Source organism: Temnothorax nylanderi, unplaced genomic scaffold (assembly GCF_030848795.1).
Source record: "Temnothorax nylanderi isolate EJ_2023f unplaced genomic scaffold, tnyl_v1.0 TNYL_tig0002_pilon, whole genome shotgun sequence".
NCBI classification, from domain to species: domain Eukaryota; kingdom Metazoa; phylum Arthropoda; class Insecta; order Hymenoptera; family Formicidae; genus Temnothorax; species Temnothorax nylanderi.
Genome location: NW_027249064.1, coordinates 2,429,831 through 2,447,480, shown reverse-complemented (window position 1 = coordinate 2,447,480; position 17,650 = coordinate 2,429,831). Strand labels below are relative to the sequence as shown.

Below are 17,650 nucleotides of genomic sequence, written 5' to 3'. Positions count from 1 at the left end.
CAACGTGCTGCGCACGCTCGTCAATTTACGCACGCACGCGTGTACTTGGAGACGGCAGGTGCGTATAACACGACACGTTCTCAACCAGTGCCATCTGGCAAGGTAGCGTTTCCGCGACCGGAAGCAGGATGTAAAACGATGCTAATTGATAAGTAGCGAAATCGTTGAGTTGAGCGCACAAGAAACGTCCAGTTTTTAACGGACAAACGCGACTAATTTGTCCGTGCAAGTAGAAGCAGAAACGACGCGTGAGAATTGGCTGAAAAAAATTGGGAATATATTTAGAAAATCCACTCGTGATTTAACATTCTTTCGCGAAATACGGTGGTCAATGTACGAATCAATTGTAAACGTCGATAAAGCGCAAGAGAAATATATTCAAGTTAATTGCCGCCATACAACGTCATATTGTATCGTATGAAATATATTTCTCGACGACAATCTTAAATTGTACACCTAATCAGATTTGACAAATATTTTATAAATATACTGCTGAAATGTCTATGTAGGGTCAGACGCAAACGCAGCTGCGATCGTAAAATTCTATCACCCGCTATCGCGCGGTGATGTTTTTTAAATACTCTTTTGTCCGCGTCATAGTATAAATCGTGAAAGTGACTCTACCGCGGGCATGAAGGGGGGAAGAAACATTTGGAAAGTTATATTGCGCGACCATAGGCGGGTGATCGGTGATTTACGTTGCTAATAAAGTTCTCCGAATTAACATAATACTCGACCAGCCGTTCGGCTCATAGTCGCTTTCCCGCACATAACTCCGCAATAATATGACGAGATTTATTGTCACGCCTAGTCGAGTCCATTTCAGAGAATTTTTCCAAATGGCGGTTATCTCAAAGCCTTCGAACCCTTTAAGATTAACTTAAGCAAACACTGTCCTTTTTCTAATAAATCTATATATTTAATCCCACACATTTGTGTCCGGGACAGTTCGTTATTTTACATATAGGAGAATACATTTCTTTTTTTTTGTATATTAGTTTCTTGAGTGCTGATGAAAAATTCGCCAAATGATATTAGCACTGCCTCCACTTTTCAGAATACGTAGACAATATGAATAATGCAACATGATTTATGTCTACCTTTGTTGCAACGAGTTGACGCTACAAGTTACGAGAAATTTTGTCACCCCGTATCGGTAATGCGTATTAATTACCTCATTTTATTTTTATGCGATAAGCTATATTATAAAATTGCCTGCAATTTACCGCTCGAGCTACAGTCATATTGTGAATGGATCGTTCAGATACCACGCATCAAAAGTCGTCGTTATTTTATTTAAAAAAAAAACCCGAAGAAAAATGATTTAACAGTTATCACTCTTAAAAAAATTAAAAATTTCATGTACCGCGAAAAATCGTCAAGATGAATCGTTAATCGATGTGTGCAATCATCAACGAGCGATGAAATTAATGAAATCCGCCGCGTCTGCACATTTCTCACTCTCCCTACGGTCGAAATCGCACTTAACGATGTAAATAAAAAGTGTCGCCTGTAAAATAACAATTAAATGGTGATATACGGCCGGTAAGGGTTAAAAGTTGCCGCTCGAGGCATGTTGGCGCAATACCGTTACGATTTTTGTTCGGCGAGGTAGAGCATGCTCAGCGCATTAATATCAAAACATTCTTCGGTAGCTTATTCCATGATCCAAAATTTAATTCCACGATATACCTGCCAATGCGGTTTTCGACGCGCCGCGCGCCATTAAAAGTTCCGCGTCTTTAATATCGCGCATAAAACGCGCGAAAGAATTTATACCTTTCGTATTTATTCGACACCGTCTTAAGAGGGTTTCTTCGACTCTTGGAAACTCCATGGCATTCTCCCCGCGGGTATTATTCCCATATTTAACGGACATACTGTTTTGTTTCGCCGCACGGTGGAAAGAAGACGGCCGGCGTCAAAGGCATATATTCTCCCTAGGGGAGAACAAGGTGGAATGAGCTTAAATGGAATAAGTAGCGGTAAGAAAATCGGCACTGGACTTTCAATTTACCGGCCGCCGGCTAATTAGGCGTAATTAAATCCGTGGAGGTCCGCTCGCATCTGCTCCCGTGTCTGGCGGATAGTGGAAATCCCGCTGCGCTTATGGATCGCGAGGAATATATTGTGCGATCTTGATTCCATATCTGTATACGAATTAAAGGGAGAGGCGAAAATACACCTTGTGTTCTTATAATGCGAAAAAATATTTTATATAACTCAGATATTTGACAAAGGCCTAGATAGTTTTCGAAAGTACAATTTTACTAATTTTTAAGTAACTGCTTGTGATCTATAATAAAATATTAAATATACTAGATCTGTAGGAGATTTACATCTTCACTTATGCAAAGGAAATATTTTTTTTTGCAAAATAATCGCGTAAAAGTTTTTCTGGAAACATAAGAATGCACAAATTATTGTGGAATTATTTATGCCATCAAAAAGTCAAGTTAATGACTATATTGTTAAAATGACTATATTGTTGCATAATAATAGTTGAAATTCTTTTGGATGAATATTAACTCTGTATTTTGCATATATTTATCCGGACATAGTACAACTTCCCATGTGGCTTCCAATGTGATTTTCTAAGTAATAAATCGTCAAAGGATTATTCCACATTTCCGCATTTACATTCATTGTTGATAATTACAAGATATGTCGTCGATGGCTAATTAATAGTAACATTGTCGGCGATATCATCATAATAACTAATTTGTTTAAGAACAAATAATTTTTGGCGATTACGTAGAACTTTGGCAGTGTACAGGTTTTCTTTTAAAATAAATATTTTGTTATTAACGCGCAACTACTTTTTTCCGTAAAATTTATGAGCATCAATATAATATGTCGAGTGAAAAATTAAAAATATCTGATGATTGATATTGTTAGTACGTAAGTTATTTTAAAATTAAGAAAAAATTACAGCATTCCGTATGCGCCGTATTTTCGCTTGTTAAAGAGAACCCGCTAAAATGTGAAATTCCAGAACTTTTCTTATCTTGCTGTTCAATGCTGCAGCAGAATTAATTTGGCAAATTACATGAGGCAAGCGCGGGATCGAGAAGCTAGAGGCGGACCATTAATTAAGAAACGACCCTATACTAAATATACTATAGTAGCCATTGAAAATGAATCGCTTATTTTAATGAAGATTAAAAAACGGAATATATTTTATAGGAGAGACCTGGATTTGTTTATTATAAAATTTCGTATTTTTTGTGATTTTTTGCATTTACCTAATATATTCAATACCTAATATATTTTTATTTGAAACTCGGAAAAATGTATCCTTTATTACACGATATGTTGCCAAATTCATAATTTTTACTTCAAGCATTCACGTATATAGTACATACGTATGTATATTTTTTAGTATCACAATACGAAGATGTAAGTAATAAAACCAAATTAATTGCTTATACATCATTTTCGTACCGCAATCGCGTTTACATTATCGCAAATTATCGCGGATTATTCTTATTTCCATCGTGCAGGATCCTGCTGTAGCAGCGACGCGCAAATTCGCTTCTGTTCGGCGTGCGCGTAGAGAGTGGTCCCCGCCAATTAAAAAGAAACACACGCGGTATCCCCGGGTTTCTCCGTCTCTTTGATCGCCGGCCGACGGTGCAGAAAATTAATTCGGCAAATTACGCGGCGCGGATAAGCGGACGAGAGCCGGGCACGGCGGGGTCACGGGGCTTCCACAACTCGCTGTAGCCATGTCAGCGGCTCTCTCGCGTATACGCATATATGCGAGCCTTTAACGATATGGAACGCTGGAAGGTTACGCCGCGCATAACCGTCGGCTATCCGAGTGCTCGAGTAACATTCCGAACATCCCACGAGTGGTCACGCGATATTCCTCGGGGTCCTGAACATTCGTTTCTATAAGACGGTTGCATTATCCCGGAATCCGCCCGACGAATCGTCCTTTCCCACGAAGGGTCCCTTCTCGCCCCTTTCATTCTCCGGCCCACCGGCTCGGCCGCCTTTAACCGCGGCCTGGCGTGCCATGCTCTTGCCGAAGAGAATTCGCGTGCGCATAACTTCTGTCCTCCGATTAATTATTCGGCGTCTAATTGCTGCAATAATTATGAGTGCGCAAGACGAGCAATAAAATGTAATCGTGCATACGGATTTAGCTTCGAGTCGCAGTTTATGCCTCTCGAGTCAAACGGAGATCTGAATAGCAAAAGAAACCAGACCTTATCTCCATAGGTAAAAGTCTACTATAGAATTCGGAATAATTATACGAAAGCGAGAATTGACGAGCACATTAGAAATTAGGAAATGGTAGAAATAAAACACGTCTATGTGTGAACATTGTTTACTTATTTTATTCTTTTAAGTTTTACATTGACAGAATATCAACGTGATTTTTGTTCATTTGTTTTTGATTACAGGGCAAATGCATCGTTATTATTTTGTGTACCATCCTTTTCAATGCAAATATTCTTTTGAATTTATTGGCACATTTGAATTCCGGTTATGCGCGGTGCGGCAATTTTTTTTGGGCAGCCGAGGAAAAAATTATCAGCGGTATGCGTATAGTAAGATTTGTGGAGAAGTTGGACGAACTCGTAAAGCATTCAGCTGGAAAGCACGAACCCGCGGCGCCGAGAAAGAGAGGATCAAGGATCCTTCGGCTTTTTGAGCGAGCATAATTTTCAGCGGCATCGGCTTTTTTCGTTGATGGCCAAAGCACCATAAATAAATGCCGTTTTTACGGCTGCCAAATTGAGCATTTAAAGTACATTCGGGTTTTACTGGCTGTAGGGAGCAGCGCGTCTTCTACGCCGTGACCCTGCTTCGACGGGAGCGTATCAACCTCTCCTGGCGCCACCGAAACGAGGATTCCAATCCACAAAAAGACAATCGCGAATATCATTCGATCCAAACTTTCGAATCTTTATCGCGTTTATTGAACCGTTAAGTTCGAAAACTTGTTTCTTCTAAATCATTTGGATTCAATTTTACGATGTAACATTCGGGCTGTTTTGATTCTGTCGATTGTAGCAATTTTACGAGATTTACAACATTTGAACTGCTTATTTATTGCAATTACCATATTGTTGTCTTCATTCTTTTAGTATCTAAAAATTTCTCACGCTAGAGAAGGAACATTCGATTGTATTCCTCACCGCGTGACTACCGACTTGCCTTATTATGCGATCATACTCGTCGAAAACCTCGGATGGGACTCCGGTTCTCTTGTTTCGATGCGCCATTTGCCGCAGGTACCAATTTCTGACGGACGAAATAATACCCGTAACGCATTGGCCTGCGTCGTATCGCAATCATCCAGATTTCCGTGAAAAGAAAACGGTGTCTTCCGTGGTGCAACGATCGCGCCTGAAGTGACGAAGGCTATCTTCGTCATCTCGCGTTATTTTCTCAATAATTTCTTGATTGAGGTGCAAATCGAGGGACTTGTGCGGCCGCTTAAAATGTTACAAATTTGTCCCTTCACGCGCAGTGCGTCTATATTAAACATAATAAAAAGCTGCCGAAGAGATAATAAGATGTTTTACGTTATAAACGCCGAGATTGCCCTTGCAGCGAGAAAATTGCCGCGCTTGTTCGGCGGGAACGTCGCTTAATATGCGTTTGTACCTCGGGCTGTCTTTCTTGCGCATCTAAATATAAAATACGTTCGATGCAGCACTTTGTGGTTCTATCGATGCGCCATGAAATGCCTCGCGGAGAAAATTACGGGTGCTTAAACCAGACTGCTGTCGCTCGCCATCGCCTAGCTAGATGGAAAAAAGAATAACTTGTAACATCTAGTCTCGTCTGTTTTTAATGATCAACGAGACATGATCGTCACGGGCACGAGAGGAAGAGGGAGGAATAAGGCGAGGCGAAACGGACGTCGTGAGTCCTCTCGCAGTGGCGCGTGCATTCCGATCTACATCTCAAACGGTCCGATCATTCGCATCCTTATATCCTAATGAAATGTTGTATGCGCAGCTACATGTAATGACGCGTTTCCATGCTTTGCGAGCGGGAGGAGACGCGGCCGCGGAAAAATCGGCGTGCGTGCGATCGAGCGCGAGTGCAAGCGCGCGGCTCTCGCAATCGGCCAAGTGCCGACCGTGAATCGCCGATGAGGTGGATAATGACGGGCGCGCGGACGATCCGGAGGATCGTGCGGGCGCCTTCGGGAGAAAAAGCCCCGGCGACGTGGAAGGTGCGCGCGGGACGCGCGTTCGACGTGGCGGCCACCGGTTCTCGTTTGATGCGCCACGAATGAAAGATAATCGCCGCGCTCCGGGCGACGAAGGCGTCCACGCTCGGCGAGCGAGGCACACGCTCCGCCACGCTTCGTCATCCCCACCCGCGCCTTAAGGCACCTTCGCAGTGTCCGTTCGTTTGATGGCCTTGTTTGGCAGTAAGAACGAAGTAACGCGATCGACATCGATAAAATCTGATTTTTCTTCGGCTTTTTATGTATAATAATTGACATAGACGACAATTTGCCAATTTGACAAAATCGAATTGTTTCTAGACAAAAATATAAGGATAATTTTAGTATAATATTTCCAATATAATATATAATTATGTATTTTTATAATATTTTTCTGATATATCAATCTTCCTTTTCTATGTCGTAGGTGACTCGGTGCATGATGAAGGTAGAAGGATATCACGGGATCAGCTTCGGTGAGTCAAGAATCAAATTATATTCCATATGCAATTTTTTACTGGGGATCAGCTCTGCCGTTATTTTAACGTGAATTTTATCTTATCGATGCGCCAATTTTCTGATGGTGTAAGTCGCGCTTAACAAGTTCGAGTCGAGCGATATGAAAACTAATTCGATCGTGGCGCTGTACGAGTTATTTTCCGGTAACGCACTTGGCCGCAGGGCGCTCATTACCCTTGCACTAATGTACGGTCTCTTGATTTTAATGTCCCTGCCCGTTGGGAACTTTACGATTCTTCGTTTCCATCGGACTTTATGCGTGTTACGGGTGCGTCGTTGTTTTACCGGTTCGTTAGCGACAGGTTCCACTTTGCGTCTTCGCCACGAAGAGAAAGAGGCGAATTATCTCGCTCGTCGCCACATCTGCTTCTGTCTCATTCGTTAAGATTTCGCAGTATACAACCGTCACCATAGATTTCAGCAAATCCTTTTATTACTTTTATTGCACACCTTTGCTCGGGCAAATAACACAACTGAGAACGCTGTAGGGCAACTTGTGATTTGTAGCAATATTATAAATTGAACACATGTTATAACAGAAGAAAAAACTTTAATGTTTAGAAGAGACTTGATAGGTACAGTCAACTTTTGCTATAATTAGAGTGAAATTATTTGTTATTAAATATGAGGTAAAAATTTCAGGTAAATGTATATTTTACCTGTACGTCGACAGAATTAATTGCTAGAACATATTGCTTTACGATTTCGACTAACCAGAGTTTTTCGTTGCTATATTGGTTTTTAAAATGATGGTGCATTTTTATATAATAATCTCTAATTATTAATTATAGATCGTGTTTTTCAATCATTACGGTTTCACATATGTAGGAATTTTATGAAAGACCACGTTGAAAATATTCCGGTGAAATAACAAACTTCGTTATATTATACGTGTTTTGGCTGTAACGTACGTGTTTTTTTTGCGCGGTCGTCTCGAGGAGATTACGCGAGTCCTCATTTCGCCACGCGCGGTTTCAAGAATATTTTACTCCTTACCTTAATCTCGGCAAATCACGTTTTACCACCATTTACTCGTGCAATTTCATGCGCAATTTTTTTATTCATATTGCCTTGTGAAGGCAAATACATTAGAATACATATATCAAGATCTCAATTCAATACAGAATAAATTGCCTTTTCCATTTCGCACGAATAAACGAGGATGTCATCCGATATCGTTACCAATTAACAGAATAACGATCAAAGGCCGATAATCAATTGCGAGAAAAAGCTAGAGAATATCTCGTCGTTACACCGTAATGCTGGCGCGCGATCGAGACATTTTTTTTTCGCAAAGAGATTTACTGCACGCCACAGTGGACGAACCCGCATACGTGTAGGAGAACCCGGCGGCCACAACGTGCGTGTCCAGCCTCCACGGGTCGACCCGGTCGTTACGACTTCACGCTGACTTTTGCACGCACAAACTTGCGGGGCCGCCACGAGCGTTCGTGCAAATGAAACGTGCAACGCCACAAGCCCTGCTTAGGCGAGGAGGAGGCAGGCAGGGCAGGCGGCAAAACGGAGCGAGTAAGAGCTGCCTCGAGCTGATCCAGTAAAATTGCGTAGGCAGATTACTCGAGTTGTTACCCCTGCCCATTACTCGCGCACGTAGCACTTCGAGCGATCGACCGACCAGAAATCAAGGCTCGATCGCGAAATTCCTCGGCTTTCACTCCGCCGTTCGCGGACGATAGTAATTTCTTTCAGATCGGTTCCCGTCGAAGGTACCGAATATTTTGATTATCGATGCCTGTTCCCGTAATGAAACGTTTGCGATCGCGCGATGCGAACAAGTTTGCACTTAGGTATGTACCGCGATGCGAGGTTGAGGAATTCTTGTTACACGACGTGGGTATAATTTGTCATTTTTTCCATTTTCCCCCATCGACAAAAATCTAGATAATACGCGATGAATTATTGAGTGAGTATTTCTATAATCTCAGAACTGCTTTTTAATACAATCGTCGCGTCAAACGTTTTTCTTTTTTATTACCGAGACGTTGCTGTTGCAAGAGATACACAACAGCTCAACCGCGAGATCTCTTGCATGCGTTTCGTAACGCAGACTCGCTGCAAATCCTCCGAAAGTATCGCAACTCACGTTTCAGGAAAACGTGATCGATAAACGCGCGCTTTCTCCCAACAGGTGGTCCCCCCGGTTTGCGAAGCGCGGCTGCGAAGCCCACGTCGGCTTTTCCGGTTGCCCCTCGACACGGGGGTTCACTGCTCTGAGTCTTTTATCCTTTGTAATCTCGGTGAGGCGGCATCCTCCGGGATTAAGAGTAGGCCCAGTCGAGATCGTGCTGACGCCGGGCACGCGCTTCATGCTGCGAAATAACGGTACAGGCACCGCTCGGACCGCCCGGCCGAGATTTTAAATCTCTCTCTTTCTCCATCCCCTCCTCTCCTCTCTCCCTTTGGCATAACCGCGCGCCGTATGGCGACCAGCAAAAGCGGAAAGAGAGACGAGGGAGGAATTCCGCCGCGCCTCCTCACAACAGATTGTCATCTGCAGGTGGACCGGCATGACGCTGGTGAAAAAGTGGCGCAGCGGTTAATCGCTGCGGCGAATTCGCGGAAGAAGTCGCACGATCTCGAGAGAAAATCTCGGGTCAAAGAAGATTGCTTTGGACACAAAAGCATATAAATATTTCTTGGTTGGGTCTGCATAGGAATTTTACACTCTTTCTTACATTTTGTATTCTCTTATCTTTTAAAACTTGAAATTTTCCTTATTAAATTTCTTTAAAACGAGGAAAGACGAGAGAGAAGACTTCTTGTGTATTTATATAAAAGAATTATATAAATATATAGATTATGCTTTCGCGGATTGCAAGCAGGACTCTAGTGCTGATGCTAGAAATAACATCTTATATACAAGTACATATGTTTCAAATTCGTACAAACGCTTTTTCATCATTAAAATTCTTAACTCAGTTATTTAATCGAGATAAAGTTTTTCAATAAGTACTTTGCCACCTATTTTATACGCAGATAATAAAACTTAACGGAGAGTTTACGATCTCGTTAAGTTAAATTACCGCGAATAAATAATCTCCGTTTCAGATTTTTTATACTTGCGTGATAATTCAAGCGCTGAGGAACAGGTTGCGCGCCGGTATAATGTCCCGCGGCGAAAATTTCGCTTAATTTACGAGAAATTGCATGTTTTCTTTTTTAATTAGCCTTACGTAAGCGTCAACGCGTATCGTTCTCGATAATTAAATATAATTGCCGAATTACGCTGATCAGCACCAGCCGATTTAATGGACACGTGCTTAATTACAATCCAGGTGCTACATTTCATTGTAGGCATTTCTTATTTTATTCAAAATTATTTAATTGTCTATTTTTATATTTACATAACTACTAAATGCATAAACTAATTTAAATTTGGACATTAATTGAAAAATTAATTTAATAATAAAATAAAAATTGTATAAGCAATTTTAATTTTAAATTATGCGGTTAATTTATGAAGTGAGGTTTCTTGGTCTTCATCGGAAACTTTAAATCCTCAAAGTTGTTGTGTGTGTTTCGATCCATTCTGGCTCGATAAATCTTGACCACATTGTGGGATCTGCCTGCCAACGCGACGGACGGTGTATCTTGATGGGTGCAATTATCCAAGGACGAACGAGGAAGCGGCAGGTGATCCTTGCCCGTAGAAGGTATTAGCAGATACACCGATTTCGTCAGGCCTGTCTGGAGACCGGTAAAAACCTAAACTAGCAAATGCCTAGGATCTTAGGATGTCGGCCGACGTCTGTACCCCTCGCCGACCCATCTGCGCCATTTTTCGGCAGGTGAAACGGAATATCGCGAAATGCGAGAGAAGAAAAAGGATTCAGACTATTCGTAGTCACCGGACCGAGACGAATTTCGCGGCGAGACTCTAGCGGAGTTGTGTCCAAACCGCAGGATCAGATCAGTATATTTTTTGGTGTTAGGTTTAAAGGTTTGATAGGTTTAAATAAAGGAATATTAGGATCGAGTAAGTGGTTTGGCAAATCGTCAGGACGCTAATCTCACGCGAAAATAATCAAGGCTGGTCGAAAAGGCAAACTAGTAATTTTTATATTTATTTTAACGTCTTCGTCATCCTTTTTTCTATCCACGCATTTCAGGCGTCAAACGTTGCACATGAAATGCATATATATTTATATCAAAGTATGCGTCGTGCTAAAAAAATATATATGAAGAAATCGATTTATAAATCGGTTACGTTATAGCTGGGTACGTGACAGATGAGTAATATGTTGCGCCGTGTGTCAAATAAATATTATCACGTGCATTCACGTTAATTCGTGCCGCTGCCGCTTTATCAGCATGCTTTACGAGCTCATGCAGACTGGACTAGTTATATCGTTCCTGTTATTTCTCTCGCATATGGAATTAGAGCAGGAACACGCTCAGCGCTCCGAATGCCTTACATTATAGCGGCAGGTGCCCCATTAAGAAATTCTTGAAACTAGTTCTGTACTCGTGTTGTTGCGTGCTTGCGCTCGCGATCCCCATTATTGGCGGGATCGTCCGCGCGACGTTAAATGAATCAGCCACGATCGTTTGACGTTTCGCATCCGCGTCTCTAGCAGGCCCGACGGGGTTTTCGTGGATCATGCCGGTCCCTCAGGGTGCCAATTTTAACTCTTTACGCGCTCCGGTGTCATTATACGGAATACATTGCGCTACAAAATCTTAATTGGCAATTACCATAATGCGGCTGTTCTAATTTGTTGCAAATTGCTTCGCGGTTGTTAAAAGAAACCGATCTACTTCGATCTTTAACATGTCTGCTATATTTCTTGCAACAAAAACTATATATATATATACGTGTATATCAGTTACATTTGATACAATACATTAGCAACTTATTAATTTTTTTAATTATTTAATACTGTTTCTCTCTACTTTAGAATTGTCTGTGAAATTGTCTTCACAGAAAACATTTTCATGACGCTCACGAGTACAGATAATGAAAATGAAGATACTATAGCTGGAACATTGGTGAGGATCGCAATGTAATAGCACGACAAAGAGGCACGTCAGAATAATTGCCGTTCTTGCTTCTTACATTCCCCTACCTTTCATTGGCTATCGAGCAGATCGCCGCGCATGAATACTTTGCGAGTAAGTGGTCTGCGGAATTAAAGGAGACTCGCGTTAGTACCAATAATTTACACGCTGTGCGGGTCTTCTTACGAGCGCGATGAAGAGAGAAAAAAAAAGAACGACGGCGCGCGCAATCTCTCTTAACGTTCAGCTACAAATTACATTACCGTGGCAAATGGGCTATTACGCGAATTCTCAATCTAGTTCCCCGGCTCGTTCCGCGTCTCAATTATTCGCACGGACAGTTGGCGGCTTCTGGAAGGTATTCTTCGACGAGACGAATAAACGCTTTCAATCTGTTTGTACTTTTCTTACGGACGCATCATGATAGCCGCCTTTTTAATTTTGCGTAATCAACGTGACGGTGCAATCTGGCGACGATGCAACGGGCGTTTCACTGTCCACGCCATCAGAGAAGGCATTTCAATAATAATCGTGAGCGAAAAAAAATTCTTACAGCTCTCTCTCTTCTCTCTCGGGTTTCTCTTGATTTTTTTTTCTTTCTCATTTCTTCATCAAGTGACGATAGTCACCGCATGACCATCTCAAAACGAATTGCACCGCGAAATTACGAAGGATCACGCTGCAATCTCCGATTTACAAAATTGTCCACACTTTCCTTCCTTTCGGTGACAAACGGAGAAACGACTTCTTCTGTTCGTTGACTGTTCAAACAGACTGCATTACGTCAGCAAACAGCCTATTACACTGACTCCAGTTTGCATGTGCGGATGCATTTATGATAAAAGATTATCAATAGCTTAAGGTTTTTTCCTTGGTTTCGTTATACATAGATATCAATGAGAATATAATGAAATACGCAATTGTATTAGATATATGTAAATTTAAAAAGAAAACTGCAGATATTGTTTTAAAAGATATTATATTTTTAATATACAGAGTTTCCTATAAATATATATAGAATGTTACAAGTACACTGCAAAATGTTAAAAGAAAGATATGAATTATACATTATTCATTCGATCACTTAAAATAATGACTTGCTCCCGGATACGATCGTGTCGTATTTTTATTGATCGCAGAGAGTTCTCGGAGCTACCTCCATGGTTCGTCCAATCCGACACTAATTACGCGGTTGCGTCGAATATGCCATTACGCAATTATATTTTGCGGTACTATCGCTGGTACTTTTATTACTCGCGTAGTCTGCTAACATTCAAAACGTTTCGTTCGACGATCCTGTCTAGTTCCGCAGGCAAGCGAACTTTTTTCAACATCTCGAACTCACACCTGCCGGCCGCCTGATGAGCCTGAACTCTTAGCTCAACCCTCAAGGACTAGAAATAGTCACGATTTTTTTGCACCGCAGGCTAATACATTTTGCAGGTTCCCGAGTGTCATCTGAGCAGAATCTCAATCCATTTCCATCCGCCTTGTCCGGCCGGGGACCGAATGATCGACCGACGGTCGTGACTACCATTTTTCTTTTCTCCGCCAACACGTTTTCTTGGAATGTATATTGCTTTTATTACAACGTTTCTCGTTTATACGAATTTTCTTTCGCGTGTGCGACTTAGAATGACCATTCTATTTGATATAACGATAATCATTATTGTGTAAATTTGTGGTTTATTAAATTATCATTACTTTGCAAGACACAAAAGACGTAGGTTCATGCGTTTACACGAGAAACGTCGACAACAATGAATGACGATAATCGTTCTCTCCAGACAGTTTCGATTCTTGCCTACAGACTGATCGTTCGTCCGAAAAATATTCCCTTTTTCCGAATCCCTTCTGCGGTTCGTTGCGAAGACCGGCAATAGGCTTAATTCGAATGAGAGATGCGAGTCCACACGCGATGGTCAACACCCGCTGCGAGGGGATAGACTGCCTCGGCGGATCGTCTCCCGCAGCGTCGGGACGCCCCGAAAACAATTTCCTCGTCACGCGGAAATAGTTCGATCCTCGCCACGAGTTGGCCTGGGACCGATTCGAGGCACGTGCCTCGACCAATTCCCACGTGCTGCCTGCGAACGACCGCTTCTTTTTCTGCCTTCGTATTTTCGACCGGTCGCGACTCTATGAATAGATACCAGGCGGATATACGCGAACTTTACGTTACCGTCCACGTGTGAGGGCTCCATTGTCTCCGAAAGTCTTTTTTTTTTGCATACAAGGGTTGTCCTGGCACGAATTTAATTCGTTCAGCACTGCTTTTCACGTTACGTCACCTCGCGCATTTCTTTTTTACAGGAGATAAATTAATAACTAAAATAAGGAAATAAGTTAACATGCATATATTTATACATATTCCAAAGTCACGAGACTAACTCCGAATTACGTTATATGAAGCGGCACTTTCTGTCGATGTATTAAATTACAGAAGGCAAGTGTGAGCAAGAGTAATGGTCACACCATTAAAGTTCCTAAAAGTAATCATTGGTTATGAAATCGAAACTTTTTTTCTACTGTAGTCGTGGACGACCGAACCGGCACGTTAGGTCAGCGTGGCTGGCAACCTCGTCGAGTAATCGATGAAGTTATACGCCGAAAGAGCAGCTGCCCGTCAATCATTGTCCCGAAATCACCGATGTCCTAAGCTACACGCGACGTCGGTCGGTTACTTTGCATCCCGTACCGCTCGCGCTAGCACGCTCTAGAACGTACCTATAAGCAGAACGATCTCGAACGTCTACTATTAATCTTGGCTGAGTTGAGGAGTAGCCATTAATATTAAAGTGAGGTTACCCTCGTAAGAGAAGGAAGGTATCCTTATAAATTATCGCCTCCTCGAGCCGTGTCACTCTAAGCGGTTATCTTTTATTGCCAGGGGGAATTGTTGACTCGGACGGATAATCAGAATACACGAGATAATTATTTTTCGTATGACCTTCGATCGAAGTTGAAATTAAATGTCAACTACAGCCGAGTCGCTCGTGGCAGATCGGTAAACAGACGTGCGGGTATTAGGAATCTGTTTGCGTTGCGATGGAAAGCTTCGATGTACCGTCTTCTATGTACTCTTCGAGAAGATAATCAGCGATGGAAAGTTATTGCCGCCAATGTGAGCAAGTAGTTGGAAATATGTCGCCGTATGACGCCGATAAACCGTGCGCTATCTTAAGTTAAATGCGTGAGCGTACTGTTGGAACGAAGGTATTAACAAACAACAAAGGTTAATTTTTCCAATATTATGAATAGAACTGATAAACGATGAATATTAACTCTGTGATATTGATATTTTCGAGATAAGAGTTTTATAGCCGATAATCGGGTTTCATTCAAAAGAGTTGGGATGCTTGTCGCGAGATAAAATATGTGTCTTCCTCTGATGTAAGTCGGAGGCGCTCACGAAACAAGAAATATAATCTTGTACTTATTAATTAATGCTAATTTCGATGTCATGTAAGGTACGCCTTCCGCATACGCCGAGCACGGGTCTCGCGCGTCCTCAAACTCCCGAATCGAATCCTACGATAATGAACGCAATTACGAGTTAATCTACCGTGCGGTATCACGAGATCGCGAGCATTAACGGGCAACTTTCGCCGGCGCGCGCGACCGGTTTTCTTTGAATCCGAGAACCGTATGTAATCGCTTTTCAAGACGAAGTCTGTCGTATAACATGAATCTTCGACGATTCGGCCGCTCGCATGTCGAGCCGACCGAAAATTTCGGATCCTTCCTGCGCGTGGTACATGTGCCACTCTCTCTCTATAACATATACGTAATCAAGCGTGCCGCGCGAAATGACGCGCACGTACAGAACGTTCTTACGTGCCGCGCGAAATTACCCTGTCTTTTCCTGCCTTTAGCACGATGATTGAAGAAGAAAATAAAGGTACAATTTTATCGGAGAGAGTGAGTTTTAGGGCCATTCTACAATACGTCGCGAACGATGGCAGCTACTACCTAGTTGAAAAGTGTTATTTCTGATTGCCGATTGCCAGTTGCTGTTGCCAAAAAAGTTAAAAGTTCGCCAACCCTCTTTTGACAACCGCAACTGACAAGCGCAACCGGAAATAACACTTTTCAACTAACAGTTGCCGTCGTTTGCGACGTACTGTAGAATGGCCCTTACTCGCGACAAATCGTACTTATTGCAATTCCTCAGGAATTTTCAAATGTGAAAATCGGATTTCCAGTTTGATTCGCGCGACCGATAACTCAATGGCAATGGTTAGCGTTTGACAAATGGCAAGACGAATGTCATCCTGATCGCATCGCCGCATTCAGCCGAGGCTTATTTACGCATGGACGCGCGAGAAAATTACCGCGAGGGAATCAGCCTGTATATCGAACAACACGAGTTGCAATTCGCATTCGCGCACCGCGCGCGTCGCACGTTCATCCATAACGTCCCTCGGGACGAGACGCTTAAATCACACTTTAACGAGAAAGGAAAGCGTATTACCGCATTACCATTACCGGATGACGGGGCGGTACCGGCAGGCACGGTAGACCGTTAATTTCCGAACGATTCGTTATGCGACGGAGCATTATGAGGACTCGCGTGGTTGATTCGCGATGCGCCGTCGTTGTCGTCCGCGCGATTCAACCTGACGCCAGATAAGACGCGGATGCAAATAGAGATTTCCAGCTGCGAGAGATGGATGATGCCGGCGGTGATAAATGAAAGTCGCAGCTCGCTCGGACGACAGGATGACGACTCTGAATCCTGATGTTGAATGCTGTCGCGGACGTGACCAGTGATCTTTTTAGCACAACACCTACGCTACGGCCCGGTAAATGGCGCATAGTAATCGATGTAGGAAGTTCGAACACCTGTCGGATCTGTCTTTCGATATTATTTAATACTACCAGTTGCGGGAAATATCTCGACATCATTAAAGTGAAGTCTAGACTTCTTGATACAGTAATTAATAGAAGATTATATATTAACAAAAGATAGAAACTTATGCCTTTTTATATGTAATAATGATTGATAGAGTGCATTAAATCCGCATATAAATTAAATGTAGAATTAATGACGCTCTGGGACTTGTTACATCGAGGACATACGGAGTTTCGAAATTTGCTTCGCGCGTTTAATAATAGAGTGGCGCTCGATGATGTTGTTGCATTCGGCGTCCGTCGGTCATTAAGGTTCCGATATCCATCTATCACTCGCAACTCGTTCATTTGTCATTGTCGTCACGCATCGTTGACACCGCTGAATTCTGTTTAGCGTTTCGAGAACAGCGTTTACGTAACCATTTCCTTCAGTAGCGTACTTTCGATTCCCGATTAATCGACCGTGCTCAATCGGAGATTAATTTTGGAATTAAAGGCGCTGCGGGATGCGCGCCACGGGACGCGATATAAATTAACGCCGAAATTGCGCCAGATGCTAATGAGCGTAAGGTAGAAGTCTTCGTCTCTCGTTTCGTCGCTCGTTACAGCTCTGGAAGGGAAAATGATTCACGCAAATGTCTCTCGTGGTCAGTGATTATCCGGTCGCCGACTGTCGTTCGATTCTGGTCAGTTTCAATTCAATGTACGATTGGATTATGCCCGGATTGGGGCAGCCACCCATCATGTTGATTTCATTAAGAATCGCTGACGATTCCAGCCGTAATGCCCGTTAACGGTCATCTCGCATACCGTTTTTTGTCTACGTCGATAACAGGCCGGTAATTGCTTCGTCGGACAGCGACGATGCCTCTCGGCCATCAGCCGTGGACATGCGCTGAGCAACGCGGCATTCTCGTCCAGAAAGAATCAAGGTTAGCGGAGCTTCCGCTTTTTGCAATATCCCCGTGCAATCGCCGTGAAAATTCTCGTTTTTCATCTCGCTGACAATCGCGCGGCGTGGTATCTCGAGCGCGGGATTCTTTTGTATTTCTTTAACCGATC

The 17,650-nt window shown here is 42.6% G+C and overlaps 1 protein-coding gene across 2 annotated transcripts in view; it reads left to right on the top strand.

The window, feature by feature from the left end:
• LOC139768930 (uncharacterized) overlaps window positions 1-17,650 on the top strand; it is a 165,123-nt gene that overhangs the window by 31,518 nt on the left and 115,955 nt on the right. For both annotated transcript variants that reach the window (XM_071699594.1, XM_071699601.1), the window contains exon 2: window positions 6,624-6,672. In XM_071699594.1, coding sequence (XP_071555695.1) covers window positions 6,624-6,672 — 49 coding nt within the window. The remainder of the gene's footprint in view (window positions 1-6,623; window positions 6,673-17,650) is intronic.